A 19,334-nucleotide genomic window follows, 5' to 3' on the forward strand; every position below is an offset into this window, starting at 1 on the left:
GCACAATATTTAAAGCTTTGACGTTCATTTGTGGTCAAGAACAAAATCGATCTTCGGATCTCTCATTGCCATTATGCTTGTAAAGAGATGATGTGGATTTTTATCTGTCAGAGGCTCTAATATAAGATTCATATCTATATTAGGATGTGTTTACTTTCTGAGATATGAGGCAAGCGAGGAGACAATAAGAAAAGAACCACTGCTCTACCATTGATTGTCATCAATCACACAGATTGGTTTGTATGCTGGGATCAGGCTGATCTGACTTGTATCCAGACATCAGTACAAATGGATGTGAATGCACATTATCTGTGTGATGTTTATTCTCCAATATGAGAGCAGTTGTTAATTGCTGGTCTGGGGAAGGAAATCTCCTGCCACCAGCTACTGAACTTAGTTGTTAAACAACTCAGTTACTCTGCAATTGTAGGCTAGAGAATTGTGCAGAATTATACAAATGGGGGAAGAAAGAAATTGGAACTATTATGATATCTCCGATTTCAGTGTTCTACATTACGCATGGAAGAATTGGGTGCTAATAATCAGAATCAAGCCATCTATTGGAGAATGACAGAATAGTCTTTAAAAAAAAATTAGACCGGCAACTTCACGAGATTGAAACATTGTTGGTTCAGCAGTGCACAGAAAGTGTTATGATCTGAGGGTTTTTTAGCTTAGAATTTTAAGAAGAATTTAAAGAAGAATTTAAACAACATCATGTAGAAAGTTTAATAATCTATATAAAAATCATTGAACTTAGCAATAAAATTCTCCATGCCACAGATTTAAGATAATTGGCAAAACGAAGCAGGTGGGAGATGAGGGGAATTTGTTTTATGCATCGAGTCATGATTACACTGCCTGAAAGAGCAGTGGAAGCAGATTCAACATAACTTTCAAAAGGGGATTGGATATATACATGAAAAAGTGAAAAAAACAGGACTATGGGAAAACAGCAGAGATCTTGGTAGGGAACCAACAGAAGACAAACATGAATGGGTCTAGACTGGAAATCACTCAGGGTCTGGAGAATCTCAGATGTTTCCTGCATAATTATTTTGTATATCTGACTGAATCAGACTTCACATGACCTTTGCATTTATTTGAACTTGAGCTGAGCTTCCTTTTCATCAGAAAGATCATTTATTTTTCTCTCTGTAATATCATCCATCCCTGCTCTGCCTTCCATTAAATTCTCATCTATGCCTTTGTTACCACCAGAGTAGACCATTCCAGTTCTTTCCTGACTGGTCTTCCTTCTTCCACACTGCATAAGCTTAAGTTCATACAAAATTATTTTGTTTGGATCTTAATTTACACCAAATCCCATTCATCCATTGTCCATGTGTTCACTGACCTACATTGGCTCCCGGTCCAGCAACACCTTGAATTGAAAAATCTCATCCTCCGCTTCAAACTCCTCATTGGCCTCATGCCTGTCTGTTTTTGAATCTTGACCTGCCCTACTCCCTCTTAGAATTCGGTGGACCTCCAATTCTTGCCTCTTTTTCACTCCCATACTTCCTTCACCGCAGAAGAGCTTTTCAAGAATGCTTCCAGGGATGAGAAACTTCAGTTATTAGGATAAATTGGAGAGGTTGAGACTGTTCTTCTTGGAGAGAAGGCTAAGAGAAGATTTGATAGAGATGTTGCAAATCATGAGGGGGACTGGACATAGTAGATCGGGAGAACCTGTTCCCATTTGTAAAAGGATAAAGACTGAGAGGGCACAGATTTAAGGTGATTTGCAAAATAATCAAATGTGATGTGATAAAAAACGTCTTCACGCAATGAGTGGCTTGGGTCTGCAATGCACTGCCTGGAAGTGTGGTGGAGGCAGGTTCAGCTGAGTCATTCAAGAGGGCATTAGATGATTAGTTGAATAAATACAATGTGCAGGGATACGGGGAAAAGGCAGGGGAATGGCACCAAGCCGTGATGCTCCTTTGGAGAGTCGGTGCAGACATGATGGGCCAAATGGCCTCAGTCTGTGCCATAACAATTCTGTGATTCCATGATTGCCACTAGGGCTATGCTTCCTGGAATCCCCTCCTAAATCTTCCTGTAAGACACTAGTTAAAACTTAACTCTTTGAGCACGGCATTGTTTGGTCACACATCCTTGTATCTATTTATGTGGTTCAGGATTAGTTTTTATCTAATTTTCATCTCTCCTGTGAAGGGCTTTGATGTTTTGCTATGTTAAAGATGCTATGTGAGTGCAAGTTGTTATTGAGTCTCACCAGTGACACATCTTATTTGGTTTGTGCAAGAAATGTTGAAATAAGCCAAAATATTTTCTTAAATAGTTTTCCAGAATTTTCAAGACAAGTATGAAGAAAATATTATCATGCTTGGCATTAACTTTTTAATCTCTACCATAGCACACAGAGAAGAGAAGGTTTCAATGCTGGCTATTGGTGAGTCTGAGAAGTGTCCAAATGAAGATCTAATAACTGACCATAATCTCTTCAAATTAGCAGACTGTGGTGTATCATTTATGCTTGAGCATAGAAAACTACTGTAAGCAATGCTGTCAACATTTCCTCTTTATTTCCCTTTCCCCTGATTTCTCTTTCAATGCTTTGTCTCTCTTTTTGCCCACCTACTCTTGCAAATACACGTTCTGTCTGTGTTTCTCCCTCTTCCCTCTGGCCAACGTTTTGCAATTTTATCGATATTTTTTAAATAAAGGTGCATCTTTATTTTTTTCAATGTTAGCAATTGAGAAAGGATATATGGCCAGGAATTTTTTCAGAAAAGCTGTTTTGCTTTGTCAGAATTGTATCAGCAATTGAGTTTTTGCAGTGCATCGGGCAAAGTTATGTTGGTAAGAGTGGGAGTGTCTCCTTGGAAATTTGTGGCTTATGTCAATAATAAAGATTTAATTGAATAGGTGAATGAAGGAAAAGGAGATGAAGCTTTCTCTTTCCTTTCCTGTTACAGTGTGGGAGAAATGCCGAATAGACAGAAGATACACTGAAGAAGGGTTTTACACAAATAATAAGAGTTAGATCCATATTGGGGTGAGAAAGGAAGATATGGTGATGGAAAAAAATGCAGAGAAGTGCCAGCTCTTTGATAAAGCCGTCCAATTTGTTTCATTTCCCTGTTCTTCCTCACACTTCTGCAAATTTTTCCTTTTTTAAGTGTATATTCAATTCCCTATTGAAACGGACATGATCCTTTATCATGTAGTTAATTTCTCTCACTTCTCACTTGCCTTTTGTTAGAAGCAGCACGGTAGCATTGTGGATAGCACAATTGCTTCACAGCTCCAGGGTCCCAGGTTCGATTCTGGCATGGGTCACTGTCTGTGCGGAGTCTGCACATCCTCCCCGTGTGTGCGTGGGTTTCCTCCGGGTGCTCCGGTTTCCTCCCACAGTCCAAAGATGTGCAGGTTAGGTGGATTGGCCATGATAAATTGCCGTTGGTGTCCAAGGTTGCCCTTAGTGTTGGTTGGGATTACTGGGTTGTGGGGAGAGGGTGGAGGTGTGGACCTTGGGTATGGTGCTCTTTCCAATAGCCGGTGCAGACACAATGGGCCGAATGGCCTCCTGCACTGTAAATTCTATGAAACACAAGATGATAGGCTGGTAATGTTACTGATCAGGGAAGAAGATGTTGTAAGAGCAGCAATGGAACACACACATACACAAATGTGATCAATTTGGAGAACGTGACAACAGGACATGATTGGCCCTGGGAAAAGATTGAGTGCATTCATGAGATTGGATCTCGGAGACCTGGGATTCAGCACCATTTATTAGAGCTGGAATTTGAGAGTATTGCAGGGAGGTGAAGCAATGTAGTCTGGAACCATTTAGAATCATTTTGAAGAAAGCAAGAGGGCATGATAATCTAACACTGAGAGAACTCCAGAGATAGTGGGATCATTGGGTTTCCAGGGACTGCAGTATTCGGGTCAGTCCGGGGTGGCAGTAGGGAAGTGTGGTGTTTGGTATTTCTTTGGTATCTCAGACGAAGAGGGTTAGAAAATAAGTTACATTGACATAGAGAATTGAATTGGTTCAGACAGGAAATACGTATTGGCAACATGCATGGGTGACCAGTGGGACTTCTCCCTCACTTTTACCGGCGGCAGCACTGAATGAGCTGCTGTTGGGTTTGCCATCAAGTACAGGATGGTTGCCCACACCCTGGAGCTGCCAGCCCAATTAGATGGCTGGCGCCTCACTGAGACAGGTGGCCATTGCTAAAGTGTGCAGGGACCCTGTAGCCCACAAAAGAAAGGTTGAAGAAACTTTTAAAAATACGTAAATGTTGTCCGGCTGGAGAAAACAACCCTCTGTCAATTTACTGGGCCATGAGTGCTATATTGCCTGTCCACGTTCCCTTCATTCCATGCAAAAAAACTCCTCACCATGAGCTACTACTGGGAGGGTGCCTACTTTCAGCTGACAATCTCCCCATTTGCTGGCGATGGTCAATTCACTGTTGACAAAATGTGGATGGCCTGGTAAAATGGCCCTTAATACAGCCTTTGAATATTTCTATTTGTTTCCTGCTTCGTTTGGAGGAAAGACTGATTGGAGGAAGACTTGGATTAGGGAGCTGATTTAAAAATTCATTTAGGTATGTGGGATTGTTGGCAAGGCCAGCATTTATTGCTCATCCCTAGTTGCCCTTCAGAAGGTGGTGGTGAGCTGCCTTCTTGAACTACTGCAGTCCCTGAGCTGTAAGTACACTCACAGTGCTGTTAGGGTGGGAATTCCAGGATTTTGAGGCAGCAATGGTGACGGAACGATTATATATTTCAAAGTCAGGATGATGAGTGACTTGGAGGGGAACTTCCAGGTGGTGCTGTTCTCGGGTATCTGCTAATTTTGTTCCCTTAGATAGTAGTGGCCATGGATTTGGAAGGTGCTGCCTCAGGAACCTTGTGGTACACATGACTGTCACAGTTCGTCGGTGGTGGAGGGAGTGAATGTTTGTGGAAGAGGTAACAATCAAGTGGAGCTGCTTTGTCCTGGATAGTGTCGAGCTTCTTGAATGTTATTAGAGCTGTATTCATACAAGCAAGTGGAGATTATTCCATTCTACTCCTAACTTATGCCTTGTATATGTTGGACAGACTTTAGGGGAGGGGGTAAGGCAATGAGTTGCCACTGGATTTCAGCCTTTGATCTGCTCTGGTAGCCAATGTATTTATATGGCTAGTCCAGTTCTGTTTCTGGTCAATGGAAACCCTTTCGGGTGTTGATTGTGGAGGATTCAGTGATGGTAATGCTATTGAAAGTCTAGGGGTGATGGATAGATCCTCCCTTGTTGGAGATGGTCATTGCTTGACACTTGTGTGGTGCAAATGTTTGTTACCACTTGTCAGGCCAAGCCTGGATATTGTCCAGGTCTTACTGCATTTGGACATGTGTCAGTGTCTGGAGAGTCATGAATGGTGTTGAAAACTGTGCAGTCATCAACAAACATCCCCACTCTTAACTTTATAATGGAAGGATGCATCTCCCTGTACTTCTACTGGCTGCCCCATTGTGGTCCTGCTTCCCAGGTAAAGTTATCCATGATTATATGTCTTAAATTCTCCAAAACACTTCACAGCTGTATGAAAGTGCTGGATTGAATTCAAACTCACAAAGCTATCTCTGAGATGAGAGTGTGACCACCAAGCCATGAAGGCACTGTAGTTGTTGGGGAGGGAGGAGGGTCAGATTGTACTGGAGTTGCCTGAAACAACAGAAAGTTATGGTGGGTGCCATGGGATAGAACAATATGTTGCAGCTGCATCACCAGCACAGATAATCTCTGCAGTTTCATCTGGGATAACAATTTATAGTGCATGAAAAGAGAGTGCTAATTGGTAGTCAAACATGATTTGATCAATCAGTGTCGACTTGCCTGATTTGAATTTGAACAATAGCTTGGCAGTTAACTGTTCTCCATGGCAATGCCGCTAACAGTCAGTGTCCACTTGTCAACCAATCAGCACTTTCCTTTCATGCAGCACAAACTGTTGCTTCTTTTACCATTGGTATTCTTGCCATCTGTCCTGGTGAGTGCAAGACAAAAAGTTTTGACCGAATGTCTTTACATCAGCAATACTGAAGTATGGATAGTCATTCGATCCTGGAGGATACAACAGTAAATAATGGAAAGGAATCATCAGTTGAAAAATACAATGACAGAGGGTTGGTCTATGGGACAAAACTTATTGGAAGTGTTTTCAATAGGACTCTGCGGTTTTATGTTTGTGCAACTGTTCCTTTAAGCAGATTTCAGTAAGCATGCATTTCCAAAGTGCAATGTACTTGTGCATTAACTTTATAGTCTAAATGTTAATTTTCCCTTGTTGCAGCTCAACTCTCCCTTGCAGATGTGGCTTTATATTAGAGTTAGCTCTGTGGGAGTTCAGGAATGTTAGTGTGATGCATCACTATACCTGCCTCATAAATTCCGAAAATCATCTGTCCTCAGTATAAGGAATGCACCAGCTTTGGCTCATGGAAATCTGCCTCTCTCAGTGTACATGGCGACATACTCAGACTCGATGCATTTCTCTTTCTGCCTCCACTTGCACTTCTGTGTGAATGTTAATTTCCTGATCACACCACCTAATGTGGAGACAGATCACAAAGTCACAAGATGAGTCATATAGGTACAGCTGTGTTACTGGACCAGTAATTCTGAAGCAAAATCTCACCATGGCAGTTTGAGAATTTGAATTCCGTTTTGTTTTAAATCTGGAAATAAAAAGATGGTATCTGTAAGAGTGACTCAGAAGATGTCAGATTTTCATAAAAGATTACCTGTTTCACAAACATTGTTTCAAGAAGGTGATACACCAGGACCTGATCAAGGCCAAATAGGGATGGACAATAAATGCTGGCCTTGCAAACAATGCCTTCATACAGTGAGTGAATAAAAAAATGTCCTTTAGGAAAGGAAACCTCCATTTTTACCTGGACAGTGATACCAACCCTCCATCAACAAGATTGATTCTTAACTGCCCTCTGAAACGGCCAATCTACTCAATTGTATCAAACTGTACCATTTCTTCAATTGAGGATGGACAATGACTGCCAGCCTTGCCAGTGATGTCCACATTCCGAGATGGGGGATGCTTGCAGCAACATTAAATGTAATCTTGGGGAAGGGTGCAGTAAATCACAAAATCATCTTTAGATTGGGGCTGGGCATTTCGGATGATAGAACAACATTGAACGAGTCAGAGTAAAGAAACCAGAGTGACTCTGATATCCAAAGAAACCAATTAGACTCGAAAACTACTTTGAATGATTACATAGCAGTTTGGTTTCATTATAGTTGATATGTCAAGTCTGTATTTTGCAGTGCTACTTAGGTAGTACCTTCTCTCAAGCTGGTGTCAGTGAGACAATTAATAGAAGTCCTCCTGTCTCACAATTAATATGAATAGAATACACACTTGATATTTTGCCTTGTACATCTGAGATTATCAAGCACTTTTAACAGAAGTGGCATTGTGCAGTGTTTAGCAGTGTCTTTTATTCCCTGTAATTCTTTTCAATTTCTAAAAGCTTAAATTACCCTATGACTTACATGATTGCAACCAAGAGAACGTTTTCTCACTTGAATATTGCTGAAATGAGAGACATGTTGCTGAACCTTTTCATCTTACATGGGAACTTGGGGAGCCTATTGTTCCCCATTGCTTTCCCCATGGCAAGACCTCGACCAATCAGAGTAGAATTACCAATCAATCAACACCTTTTTCTCCTGTAGATTATTGTGATTGTTTGAAATTAGGCATTCTTACATTTGTCCTGATAAGTGTGAGATGAAAAGCTTCGGCACATCTTTCTCTTTTCAGCAATATTCAAGTTCTGTACTAACAAGTGACCTTCTCTCGCTTCTTCCTGTCCTTCAAAAAAAAAACTGATTATGTGAATTCAGGTAGTAGGATAAATAATTGGTAACAAGTCCCAATTTGATGAGAAGAAAATCTTCGATTTTTTAATGCACTAATTAGAGAAGTCACTAGATTGCTGTGTCAGCCCTTGAAGAAGGTTCCATAGTATCCATAGAATCTCTACAGTGAAGAAGGAGGCCATTTGGCCTATCATGCCTGCACCGACCCTCTGAAAGAGCACCCTATCGAAGCTAATCCCCTCCCCTATCCCCGTAACCCAGATCTTTGGACACTAAGGGGCAATTTAGCATGGCCAATCCACCTAACCTGCACATCTTTCGAAGTACCCGGAGGAAACCCATGCAGACACGGCCAGAATGTGCCAACTCCACACAATCACCAAAGGCTGGACAGAATTAAACCCAGGTCAGTGCTAACAAGATGAGTTTTAAGCGAGGTGGTAATAGGAGATATAACATGGAAAGTCCACAGAGGAGTTTAAATGGAAGGATGATAATTTAAGTATGCGTAGTTGTTAGATGGGGAAACCAATATAAAAATATATCAGCTTTATATTCTTTTTTTATAACAAATTGCCCGCATCGCGGCAAGCTGGCACAGTGGTTAGCACTGCTGCCTCACAGCACCAGGGCCCCAGGTTCAATTCCGACCTTGGATGATTGTCTTTGTCAAGTTTGCAAGTTCTCCCCGTGTCTGCTTGCGTTCCCTCCGGGTGCTCTTGTTTCCACCCACAGTCCAAAGATGTGCAGGTTAGGTGAATTGGCCATGCCAAATTGCCCCTTAGTGTCCAAAGATATGTCGGGTTGGTTATGGGGATAGGACGGGGGAGCGGGCCGATGTCGAGTATTCTATCGGAGGGTCAGTGCAGACCCAGTAGGCTGAATAACCTCCTTGTGCACTGTAGAAATTCTAATAATTGGAGTGATGAATCTATGAACATAGATACTGTATGCCAGCTGACTCTGATTGAACCTGACCCCTCGCGCGAGACATCACCATCCGAGGAAAAAGGCTGTCACTGACCACCCTATCCAATCCTCTGATCATCTTGTATGCCTCAGTTAAGTCACCTCTTAACCTTCTTCTCTCTAACGAAAACAGCCTCAAGTCCCTCAGCCTTTCCTCATAAGTTCTTCCCTCCATACCAGGCAACATTCTGGTAAATCTCCTCTGCACCGTCTCCAATGCTTCCACATCCTTCCTATAATGCGGCGATCAGAATTGCACGCAATATTCCAATTGCGGCCTCCTAGCTCCCTCTACCAATCCCTCTACCAACAAAAGCCAACACACCGTACGCCTTCTTAACAACCCTCTCAACCTGGGTGTCAACTTTCAGGGATCTATGTACATGGACACCGAGATCTCTCTGCTCATCCACACTGCCAAGAACCTTACCATTACCCCAGTACTCTGTCTTCCTGTTATTCCTTCCAAAATGAATCACCTCACACTTTTCTGCATTAACTCCATTTGCCACCTCTCAGCCCAGCGCTGCAGCTTATCTATGTCCCTCTGTAACTTGTAACATCCTTCCGCACTGTCCACAACTCCACCGACTTTAGTGCCATCTGCAAATTTATGCACCCATTCTTCTACTCCCTCCTCCAGGTCATTTATAAAAATGACAAACAGCAGTGGCCCCAAAACAGATGCTTGTGGTACACGACTAGTAACTGGACTCCAGTCTGAACATTTCCCATCAACCACCACCCTTTGTCTTCTTCCAGCTAGCCAATTTCTGATCCAAACTGCTAAATCACCCTGAATCCCATGCCTCCGTATTTTCTGCAGTAGCCTACCGTGGGGAACGTTATCAAACGCTTTACTGAAATCCATATACACCACATCAACTGCTTTACCCTCATCCACCTGTTTGGTCACCTTCTCAAAGAACTCAATAAGGTTTGTGAGGCACGACCTACCCTTCACAAAACCGTGTTGACTATCTCTAATCAAATTATTCCTTTCCAGATGATTATGCATCCTATCTCTTATAAACCTTTCCAAGATTTTGCCCGCAACAGAAGTAAGGCTCACTGGTCTATAGTTACCGGGGTTGCCTCTACTCCCCTTCTTGAACAAGGGGACAACATTTGCTATCCTCCAGTCATCTGGCACTATTCCTGGAGACAAAGATGACTTAAAGATCAAAGCCAAAGGCTCAGCAATCTCCTCCCTAGCTTCCCAGAGAATCCTAGGATAAATCTCATCCAGCCCATGGGACTTATCTATTTTCACACTTTCCAGAATTGCTAACATCTCCTTATGAACCTCAAGCCCTTCTAGTCTAGTAGCCTGAATCTCAGTATTCTCCTCGACAACATTGTCTTTTTCCTGTGTGAATACTGACGAAAAATATTCATTTAGCACCTCTCCTATCTCCTCGGACTCCAAGCACAACTTCCCACTACTGTCCTTGACTGGCCCTACTCTTACCTTAGTCATTCTTTTATTCCTGACATATCTACAGAAAGTTTAGGGTTATCCTTGATCCTACCTGCCAAAGACTTCTCATGTCCCCTCCTGGCTCTTCTTAGCTCTCTCTTTAGGGCCTTCCTAGCTAACTTGGAACTCTCGAGAGCCCTAACTGAACCTTCATGTCTCATCTTTACATAAGCTCCTGTCTGTGTTCTTCCTCTTGACAAGTGTTTCGACTGCGTTAGTAAACCACGGTTCCCTTGCTCAACCACTTCCTCCCTGCCTGACAGGTACATACTTATCAAGGACACGCAGTAGCTGTTCCTTGAACAAGCTCCACATTTCCATTGTGCCCATTCCTTGCAGTTTTCCTCTCCATGTGATGCATCCTATGTCTTGCCTCATCGCATCATAATTGCCTTTCCCCCAGATATAACTCTTGCCCTGCGGTATATACCTATCCCTTTCCATCACTAAAGTAAACGTAATGGAATTGTGGTCACTATCGCCAATGTGCTCACCTACCTCCAAATCTAACACCTGTCCTGGTTCATTACCCAGTACCAAATCCAATATGGCCTCGCCTTCCATTGGCCTATCTACATACTGTGTCAGGAAACCTTCCTGCGCACATTGGACAAAAACAGATCCATCTAAAGTACACAAACTATAGCGTTTCCAGTCAATATTTGGAAAGTTAAAGTCCCCCATAACAACTACCCTGTTGCTTTCGCTTCTATCCAGAATCATCTTTGCAATCCTTTTCTCTACATCTCTGGATCTTTTAGGAGGCCTATAGAAAATCCTTAACCGTGTGACCTCTTTCCTGTTTCTAACCTCAGCCCATTCTGCCTCAGTAGACGAGTCCTCATCAAATGTCCTTTCTGCCACCGTAATACTGTCCTTGACTAACAATGCCACCCCTCCCCCTCTTTTACCACCTTCCCTGAGCTTACTGAAATATCTAAACCCCGGCACCTGCAACAACCATTCCTGTCCCTGCTCTATCCATGTCTCCGAAATGGCCACAACATCAAAGTCCTAGGTACCAATCCATGCCGCAGGTTCATCCACCTTATTCCGGATGCTCCTGGCATTGAAGAAGACACACTTTAAACCACCTTCCTGCCTGTCGGTACACTCCTGCAACTTTGAAACCTTACTCATGACCTCACTACTCTCAACCTCCTGTATACTGGAGCTACAATTCCGATTCCCAAGCCCCTGCTGAACTAGTTTAAACCCTCCCGAAGACCATTAGCAAATTCTTCCCCCCCCCCCCAGGATATTGGTACCCCTCTGGTCCAGTTGTAGACCATCCCGTTTGTAGAGGTCCCACCGACCCCAGAATGAGCCCCAATTATCAAGAAATCTGAAACCCTCCCTCCTGCACCATCCCTGTAGCCACGTGTTCAACTCCTCTCTCTCCCTATTCCTTGTCTCGCTATCACGTGGCATGGGTAACAACCCCGAGATAATAACTCTGTTTGTCCTAGATCTAAATTTCCACCCTCGCTCCCTGAATTCCTGCCTTACATCCTTATCCCTTTTCCTACCTATGTCGTTGGTACCTAAGTGGACCACGACTTGGGGCTGCTCCCCCTCCCCCTTAAGGATCCCAAAAACACGATCCGAGACATCACACACCCGGGCACCTGGGAAGCAACTCACCAACCGCGAGTCTCTCTCGTTCCCACAGAATCTCTTATCTATCCCCCTAACTATGGAGTCATCAATGACTAATGCTCTACTCCTCTACCCCCTTCCCTTCTGAGCAACAGGGACAGACTCTGTGCCAGAGACCTGTACCCCATGGCTTACCCCTAGTAAGTCGTCGTCCCCAACAGTATCCAAAACGGTATACTTGTAACTAAGGGGAACGACTACAGGGGATCCCTGTACTGGCTGCTTCCTCCCAGCCCCTCTCACCGTCACCCATCTATCTTTATTCTTCGGAATAACTACATCCCTGAAGCTTCTATCTAAGACCACCTCTGCCTCCCGAATGATCCGAAGTTCATCCAGCTCCAGTTCCCTAACACGGTTTCTGAGGAGCTGGAGATGGGTGCACTTCCCACAGATGAAATCAACAGGGACACTGACGGCGTCCCTCACCTCAAACATTCTGCAGGAGAAACATTGCACTACCTTCCCTGCCATCCCCTCTTGATAAAAAAAGAAAAAGAAAGAAAGAGCTTACCTGTTATTCACTCCCCTTCTCAGCAAGCACTCAATCAGCAACCTCTGCGCCCTGCACGATAACGCCTGAGGGAAAATAAAAGAAAAACTACTTACCAGTCACCAGCCAGTCCCTTACCTGCAGGCTGTGACGTCACGGTTCAAATTCTTTTGACTTCTACCTGCCCTCAAGCCTTCCTCTTGATCTTTACAGCGTTTTTTTTTTGGTTAGAGTAGGGGGTAGGGAGGGAAACACTGAAGAAGTGTTTTGGGTTTAATTGTCACTTGACAACCGCTCCTCCACAAACCACGTTCAAGTTAGGGTGAACACACGGACGTATGCAAATTTCCCCGCAACAGCTTATCAGCAGCTCTGCTCTACTGCCCTCTGCTGGACGCTTGTCTTCACTTGAACATCAGGGTTCTCTTGCTCAGGTACACCTTCAAGTTAGGGTGAGCACACGGACGTGTGCAAATTTCCCCGCAACAGCCAATCAGCACCTCTGCTCTACTGCTCTCTGCTGGTTGGCTGCCTTAATATGGGCGGCACGGTGGCACAGTGGTTAGCACTGTTGCTTCACAGCGCTAGGAATCCGGGTTCGATTCGCGGCTTGGGTCACTGTCTATGCAGAGTCTGCACATTCTCTCCGTGTCTGCGTGGCTTTCCTCTGGGTGTTCCAGTTTCCTCCCACAAGTCCGGAAAGACGTGCTTGTTAGATGAATTGGACATTCTGAATTCTCCTTCTATACCCGAACAGGCACCGGAGTGTGGCAACTGGGGGATTTTCACAGTTACTTCATTGCAGTGTTGTTGTAAGCCTCCTTGTGACATTAATAAAGATTATTATCATTAACACACCTTTACTATGTGAATCTAGTTCTTACACTGGTTGTAGGACATCGCTGCAAAATCCAGGAACAAATTGGCGGTATTTGCCCTACGCAAACCCCATCTGGCTGTGCCAGGCCTTTTAGTCTTAGGACAGCTCAAAGGAGGGTTAAAAACTTTTTTAATGTTGGAAATTTGTGCAGCTAGAGAGACTAGGAATGCTCCTCCTGGCTCCACAGAAGTCTGTGGTCTGCTTGCTACCCTTGGTTTTGCCACCACCCCCTCCTCGGATCTGCCTGCTTGATCACTTGACTTGGTGCCGATGGTATTCCTCAAATCCCAACCTACATGTGAATGCCCATTTACTATTTACAGCTTAGCTTTTTCTTTCAGGTGAAGCCTGATACTGAATTTGGCATCATTTGTAGAGAAATTTCTGTCGCTGTGCAAACCTGACACCTGTTTTGGTCGTGTGCCATATTTCTCCTCCAATTTTTCAATTCAAATGCAGAACTAATTTTCAGCCTATTGCCATGGCTTTTCATCATCATTTTATGTTAAAATGTTTTGTTCATCAATTAGGGTCAGGAATTCCCACCTTTAAGTTGTTAATAAATTAATTGACATACACAATCAGAAAATTGAGTTATTTTGTGGTCTTCAGGTATATCACTTCAATATTCATGTGCAGAAGGATTGCTAACGTTCAAGGTACAGTTATGGGGAGCAGTGTGTCCAAAGTATGACACAATGGCTAATATGACTCATTAGACTTGTTTGCAGATACCGAACGTGATTTAACCATCGCATTGCGACCGATGCTGATCTGGGAGCATCGGTTAAATAGCAGGAAAGGCCAAAATCAGGCGCGATCAGTTTACCATTTACCCGTCCTGGTCAGGGTGGCGAGTTCCGGATCTCGCCCAAATGTGTTGAGCATACCTTTAACCAAAATTTGCATTAATGGCTACTGAGGGGAACTGAGGAGCCGAGCAGCCATTTCCATTTTCGGGAATGTAGCTCATGGGCACTGGAACAACTGCATCAGCGCATGGGGGCGGGGGATGGGTGAAGGGCCCCTCAGTGCGGAGGTGGGGCGGGGGGGCAGTGGTTGGGCTTGGTCAAGGGCTAAAGCTTTCCAGGTCGGGGATCACCCCTGGGCCGGGAGAGGGGAGGGTAAATGAGGGATTTTTCGTCTGTGAGGCCATGTCTCAGACGATGATTATTGTAATGCAATACAGTCAAACTTTGAAGCCTGAACACTTTGTTTGACCTCTAGAAGCGTCAGCACCATAGAGGCAGCAGCAAACAGTCAAGAGCCCGGCTTCAGCACTGGGGATTTCCTCGCGACCAAAGTGTGGATTGGGGAGGGCACCTGAGCACGGTCTTCCTAATGTACCCAGCAGGAGTCTGGCGTCCAGGGGCTCCTGTTGTGGCTGGGGGTGAGTAAGATTTTCCAGCAAAACTGGCTTGCTGGAATTTACTCTGGAAAAAACGGGACACGTAAAGTGGGGGAGGTTTGCGAGATATGAGGGTCCCGGGGTGGAAGCCCTAACTGATTGTCCGTATATCTCCTTCTCCAATTCCTTACAGATATCAAAATGGATGGTGCTGTGGGTGCTGCAGGAGAAGCCGTTGCGGTGCTGCTGGCAGCCCAGGTGGCCAGATGCTGGAGAAGGCAGCAACATCGAGGTAGGCTCGAGGCGGCATCCCATGTGCAGGGGGCCTACACACACCCTGAAGACTTGATCGCCTGTCAGGCTGAGGAGGAACCCTGTGACCCTGCCAGTGACAGTCCAAAGTGTGCAGGTGTCCTTGGTCTTTCGAGGAGATGACAGACAGCATGTGCCGCAGGAAACTCTATCTCAGCAAAGTCCTCATAGACTTGGCACCCCGTGGAGGAGGAGGACACCTGCTCCCAGTGGCCGTGAAGGTCGCCATAGCCCTGAACGTCTATGCCACCGGTTCATTGCAGGGCTCGAGCAGGGACTTGTGCGGCATTTCCCAAGCTACAGTCCACAAGTGCATCCATGAGGTCACGGATGCGCTGTATGCCGGGGCGTCAGACTTTATCAAATTTGAGCTGAACCAAGCCCACCAAGATGCCTGAGCTGCAGGATCCTCCGGCAATGCCAAGGTACCACAGGTCCAGGGGGTAATTGATGCACGTGTGTCCCCTTGCAAGCACCAGAGCATCAGGGAGTGCGCTTCATTAACAGGAAAAGGTTCCACTCCCTGAATGCTCAACTCGTGTGCGACCATTACCTCCACTCATGCACGTGCGTGCACACTTCCCAAGGAGTGTGCACGACAACTACATCCTGGGATTCTCTGAGATCCCCAGCATCTTCAAGGACCACCCCAGGATGATGCATTGGCTCTTGGAGGCTAAGGGGTACCTGCTGTGGTTCTGGTTGATGACGCCAGTGCGGAGGCTGGAAAACGATGTGGAGACCTGATATAATACGGCCCATGCTGTCACCAGTGCTGTCATTGTGCAGTACATCAGACTGCCCAAAATGCAATTCTGATGTCTGGACCGCTCTGGTGGCGCCCTGCAGTACACGCCCCCCTCCCCCGAGGATCTCTCACCTTAGCAGGGTGACATGGAGGAGAAGGGGCATGTGGTCTCGTCTGAGGAGGAAGAAGAGGCAGACAAGGAGGGGATGGAGGACCGATCCAGGGAGGACCTGCAGGAGGAGCCGGAGGATGGTGGACAAGGTGACAGCGAGGGTCTGGCATGCCCGGATGACTATGGAGGTCCTTATCCTCACCCGATTTTCATAGGATGAAGTTTTGTCCGTCAACTCAACCCTCATTCCCCTCCTCCTCCCTCATTCCCCTTCTTCCCCCATTCTTCTGTTCAATTCTGGTTGCCACATGACCAGAAGGATGTGGAGGCTTTAGAGAGGGTGCAGAAGAGATTTACCAGGATGTTGCCTGGTATGGAGGGCACTAGCTATGAGGAGAGGTTGAATAAACTCGGTTTGTTCTCACTGGAACGACGGAGGTTGAGGGGCGACCTGATAGAGGTCTACAAAATTATGAGGGGCATAGACACCACAGGGTGGATAGTCAAAGAGATTTTTTCCCAGGGCAGAGGGGTCAATTACTAGGGTGCCTGGAACCCACTGCCGGAGGAGGTGGTGGAAGCAGGGACGATAGTGACGTTTAAAGGGCATCTTGACAAATACATGAATTGGATAGGAATAGAGGTATACGGACCCCGGAAGTGTAGAAGATTTTAGTTTAGACGGGCAGCATGGTCGGCACAGGTTTGGAGGGCCGAAGGGCCTGTTCCTGTACTGTAATTTTCATTGTTCTTTGTTCTCTTTCCCCCCCCAAAAAAAAACTACCCTGCTCCACCCTCCCATGGTCTGTACCATCACCCCAGGGTGATGCGCCTGTGTTGGCACTGTCAGCAGGTCAGGAGAGTGATGATAACTCATTGTGAGGTAAGCGCTGATGCTCCTCAGTTTCTGCCAAACTCTGGCCCTTGTCTTTCTGCTGACAGCACTCTCACACCATCCTCTGAATAGTGTCTGCATCGGGGGCATTTGATCTTGGACCACTGTGTCAGTGGGGCGGGTGGTGGGGGGAGCAGACGCAGGCCCGCTGTACCAGATAATTCACATGTAATCAGGTGTAACATGTTTTAATTTTGAGCATTTGACTTTTTCATCCCACCTAGCTACACATAGTGACCCTTCCACGCCCCAACCCCCAGTGCCCCCTAGTTCCCACTCCGTGATCATTTTTACATGTGGCCCATTAGGCTCTAAGATTTGCAACTAAGCAAGTCAAAAGAAATTGGACAATCCTGTGCCAGGAATGGAAGAATTATCTGTTCACACAAAATTCATTGTGGATTCAATTTGTAAAGTTTGATATTTCTGTCATGGAGCTGTAAATGTATGTGGGAGTACTGTGCTTCCAAAGATAATTTGGTTGAAATGTTCACAATGCAACATGCCTATTAAATTTGCTGCAGCCCTTTATCACACCTATTTTGTTTTTTGTGTTTGGTCTATCGTTTCCCCCTTTCCCTGCAAATGAAATGTCAAACAGAAATTTGTAGTGGTAAAGATGGTGAAATTGCCAGTGTTTGCCATCCACTGAAACCAACCACAACTTCAGTTGTCTGCATTTCCACAGAATTGCGCAGTCACTCCGATGTAGCTGTTAATGATTCTACTCTGGAGAGTGCACCATTGAGACAGCCCAGGTTACAATTAATGGAAAATCTGTGAACTGATGAGAACTTCCACTCTTGTGCTGTTTGCCTCATTGTAAAAACCCTTGGAAAAAGTTGCACCTTGTTGAATGAGGTAGAATTTGGTTTTCAATGGTGTGTTAAGTTCATTACTGCTAAACACTTTAGCCAGCTTTGAAAAATTGGTTTTGTATTGTGGAAAGTCTATTTTTGTCACTATGATAATCCATGGGTAGGATTCTCCATCAGCTGGATCCTCTGCTTTGCTGGCAGCGCACTCACGCCTGCTGATTTCCCGACGGCGTGAGGGTGACCACAGTGGGAAACCCCATTGGCCGGCTGCCAGGACGGAAGATCCCGCTGCCGGTGGGTGCACGTTGAGCCAGAAAACGGGTCTGGTGGGATGGAGAATCCCACCTCATATTTTTAAAAGGACACATTTATTTTTAAAGTTGTAAAGGGAGGAGCTGGCCAGAGTTGATTGGAAAAGGAGCCTAGCAGGGAAGACAGCGGAACAGCAGGAGATTTTGGGGGTTATTCAGGGGGTACAGCAGAAATTCATCCCAAGGAGGAGGAAACATGAAAAGGGGAGGACAAGGCATCCATGGTTGACGAGGGAAGTCAAAGACCGCATAAAAGCAAAAAAGGCATACAAGGTGACGAGGAATAGTGAGAAGCCAGAGGATTGGGAAGCCTTTAAAAGCGAGCAAGGACAACTAAAAAAAACAATAAGGGGAGAGAAGATGAAATATGAGTGCAAGCTAGCTAGTAATATAAAATAGACATTGGACCATTGGAAAACATGGCTGGAGAAGTAATAATAGGAAACAAAGAAATGACAGATGAACTGAATAGTTACTTTGCATCAATCTTCATGGTGGAAGACACCAGTCGGATGCCAGAGCTCCAGGAGAAGCAGGGGGTAGAGGTGAGTGTAGTGGCCATCACTATGGAGAAGGTTCTGGGGAAACTGAAAGATCTGAAGGTGGATAAGTCACTTGGACCCAATGGACTACACCCCAGGATTCTGAAAGAGACAGCTGAGGAGATTGTGGAGGCATTGGTGGTGATCTTTCAGGAATGACTGGAGGCAGGAAGGGTCCCAGAGGACTGGAAAGTGGCTAATGTAACACCACTGTTTAAGAAGGGAGGGAGGCAGAAGACGGGAAATTATAGGCCGGTTAGCCTGACTCCGGTCATTGGTAAGATTTTAGAGTCCATTATTAAAGATAAGATCGCAGAGTACTTGGAAGTGCATGATAAAATAGAACTGAGTCAGCACGGCTTTGTCAAAGGCAGGTCGTGTCTGACAAATCTGTTAGAGTTCTTTGAGGAGGTAACATGGAAGTTAGACAAAGGAGAACCAGTGAACGTGATTTATTTAGATTTCCATAAGGCCTTTGACAAGACGCCGCATAGGAGATTGTTAAATCTGTTAAGAGCCCAGTGGTGTTAAGGGTAAGATCCTGGCATGGATGGAGGATTGACTGACTGGCAGAAGGCAGAGACTGGGGAATAAAGGGGTCTTTTTCAGGATGGCAGCCGGTGACGAGTGGTGTACCTCAAGGGTCGGTGCTGGGACCACAACTTTTCACAATATAAATTAATGATCAGGAAGAAGGAACTGAAGGCACTGTTGCTAAGTTTGCAGATGATACAAAGATCTGTAGAGGGGCAGGTAGTATTGAGGAAGCAGGTGGGCTGCAGAAGGACTTGGACAGGCTAGGTTAGTGGGCAAAGAAGTGGCAGATGGAATACAATGTCAGAAAAGTGTGAGGTTTGGAAGGAGAAATGGAGGCATAGACTATT

General features: G+C 45.2%; 1 protein-coding gene across 10 annotated transcripts in view; it reads left to right on the forward strand.

The window, feature by feature from the left end:
* Positions 1 to 19,334, forward strand: part of LOC140429529 (transducin-like enhancer protein 4) — a 327,809-nt gene that overhangs the window by 176,072 nt on the left and 132,403 nt on the right. For 3 of the 10 annotated variants that reach the window (XM_072516640.1, XM_072516641.1, XM_072516648.1), the window contains one exon: positions 2,384 to 2,419. The exons of the other annotated variants lie outside the window; for them this stretch is intronic. In XM_072516640.1, the coding sequence (XP_072372741.1) occupies positions 2,384 to 2,419 (36 nt within the window). The remainder of the gene's footprint in view (positions 1 to 2,383; positions 2,420 to 19,334) is intronic. 10 annotated transcript variants of the gene reach the window in all.

The sequence above is a fragment of the Scyliorhinus torazame genome, chromosome 9 (genome assembly GCF_047496885.1).
Source record: "Scyliorhinus torazame isolate Kashiwa2021f chromosome 9, sScyTor2.1, whole genome shotgun sequence".
In the NCBI taxonomy this organism is placed as follows: Eukaryota; Metazoa; Chordata; class Chondrichthyes; order Carcharhiniformes; family Scyliorhinidae; genus Scyliorhinus; species Scyliorhinus torazame.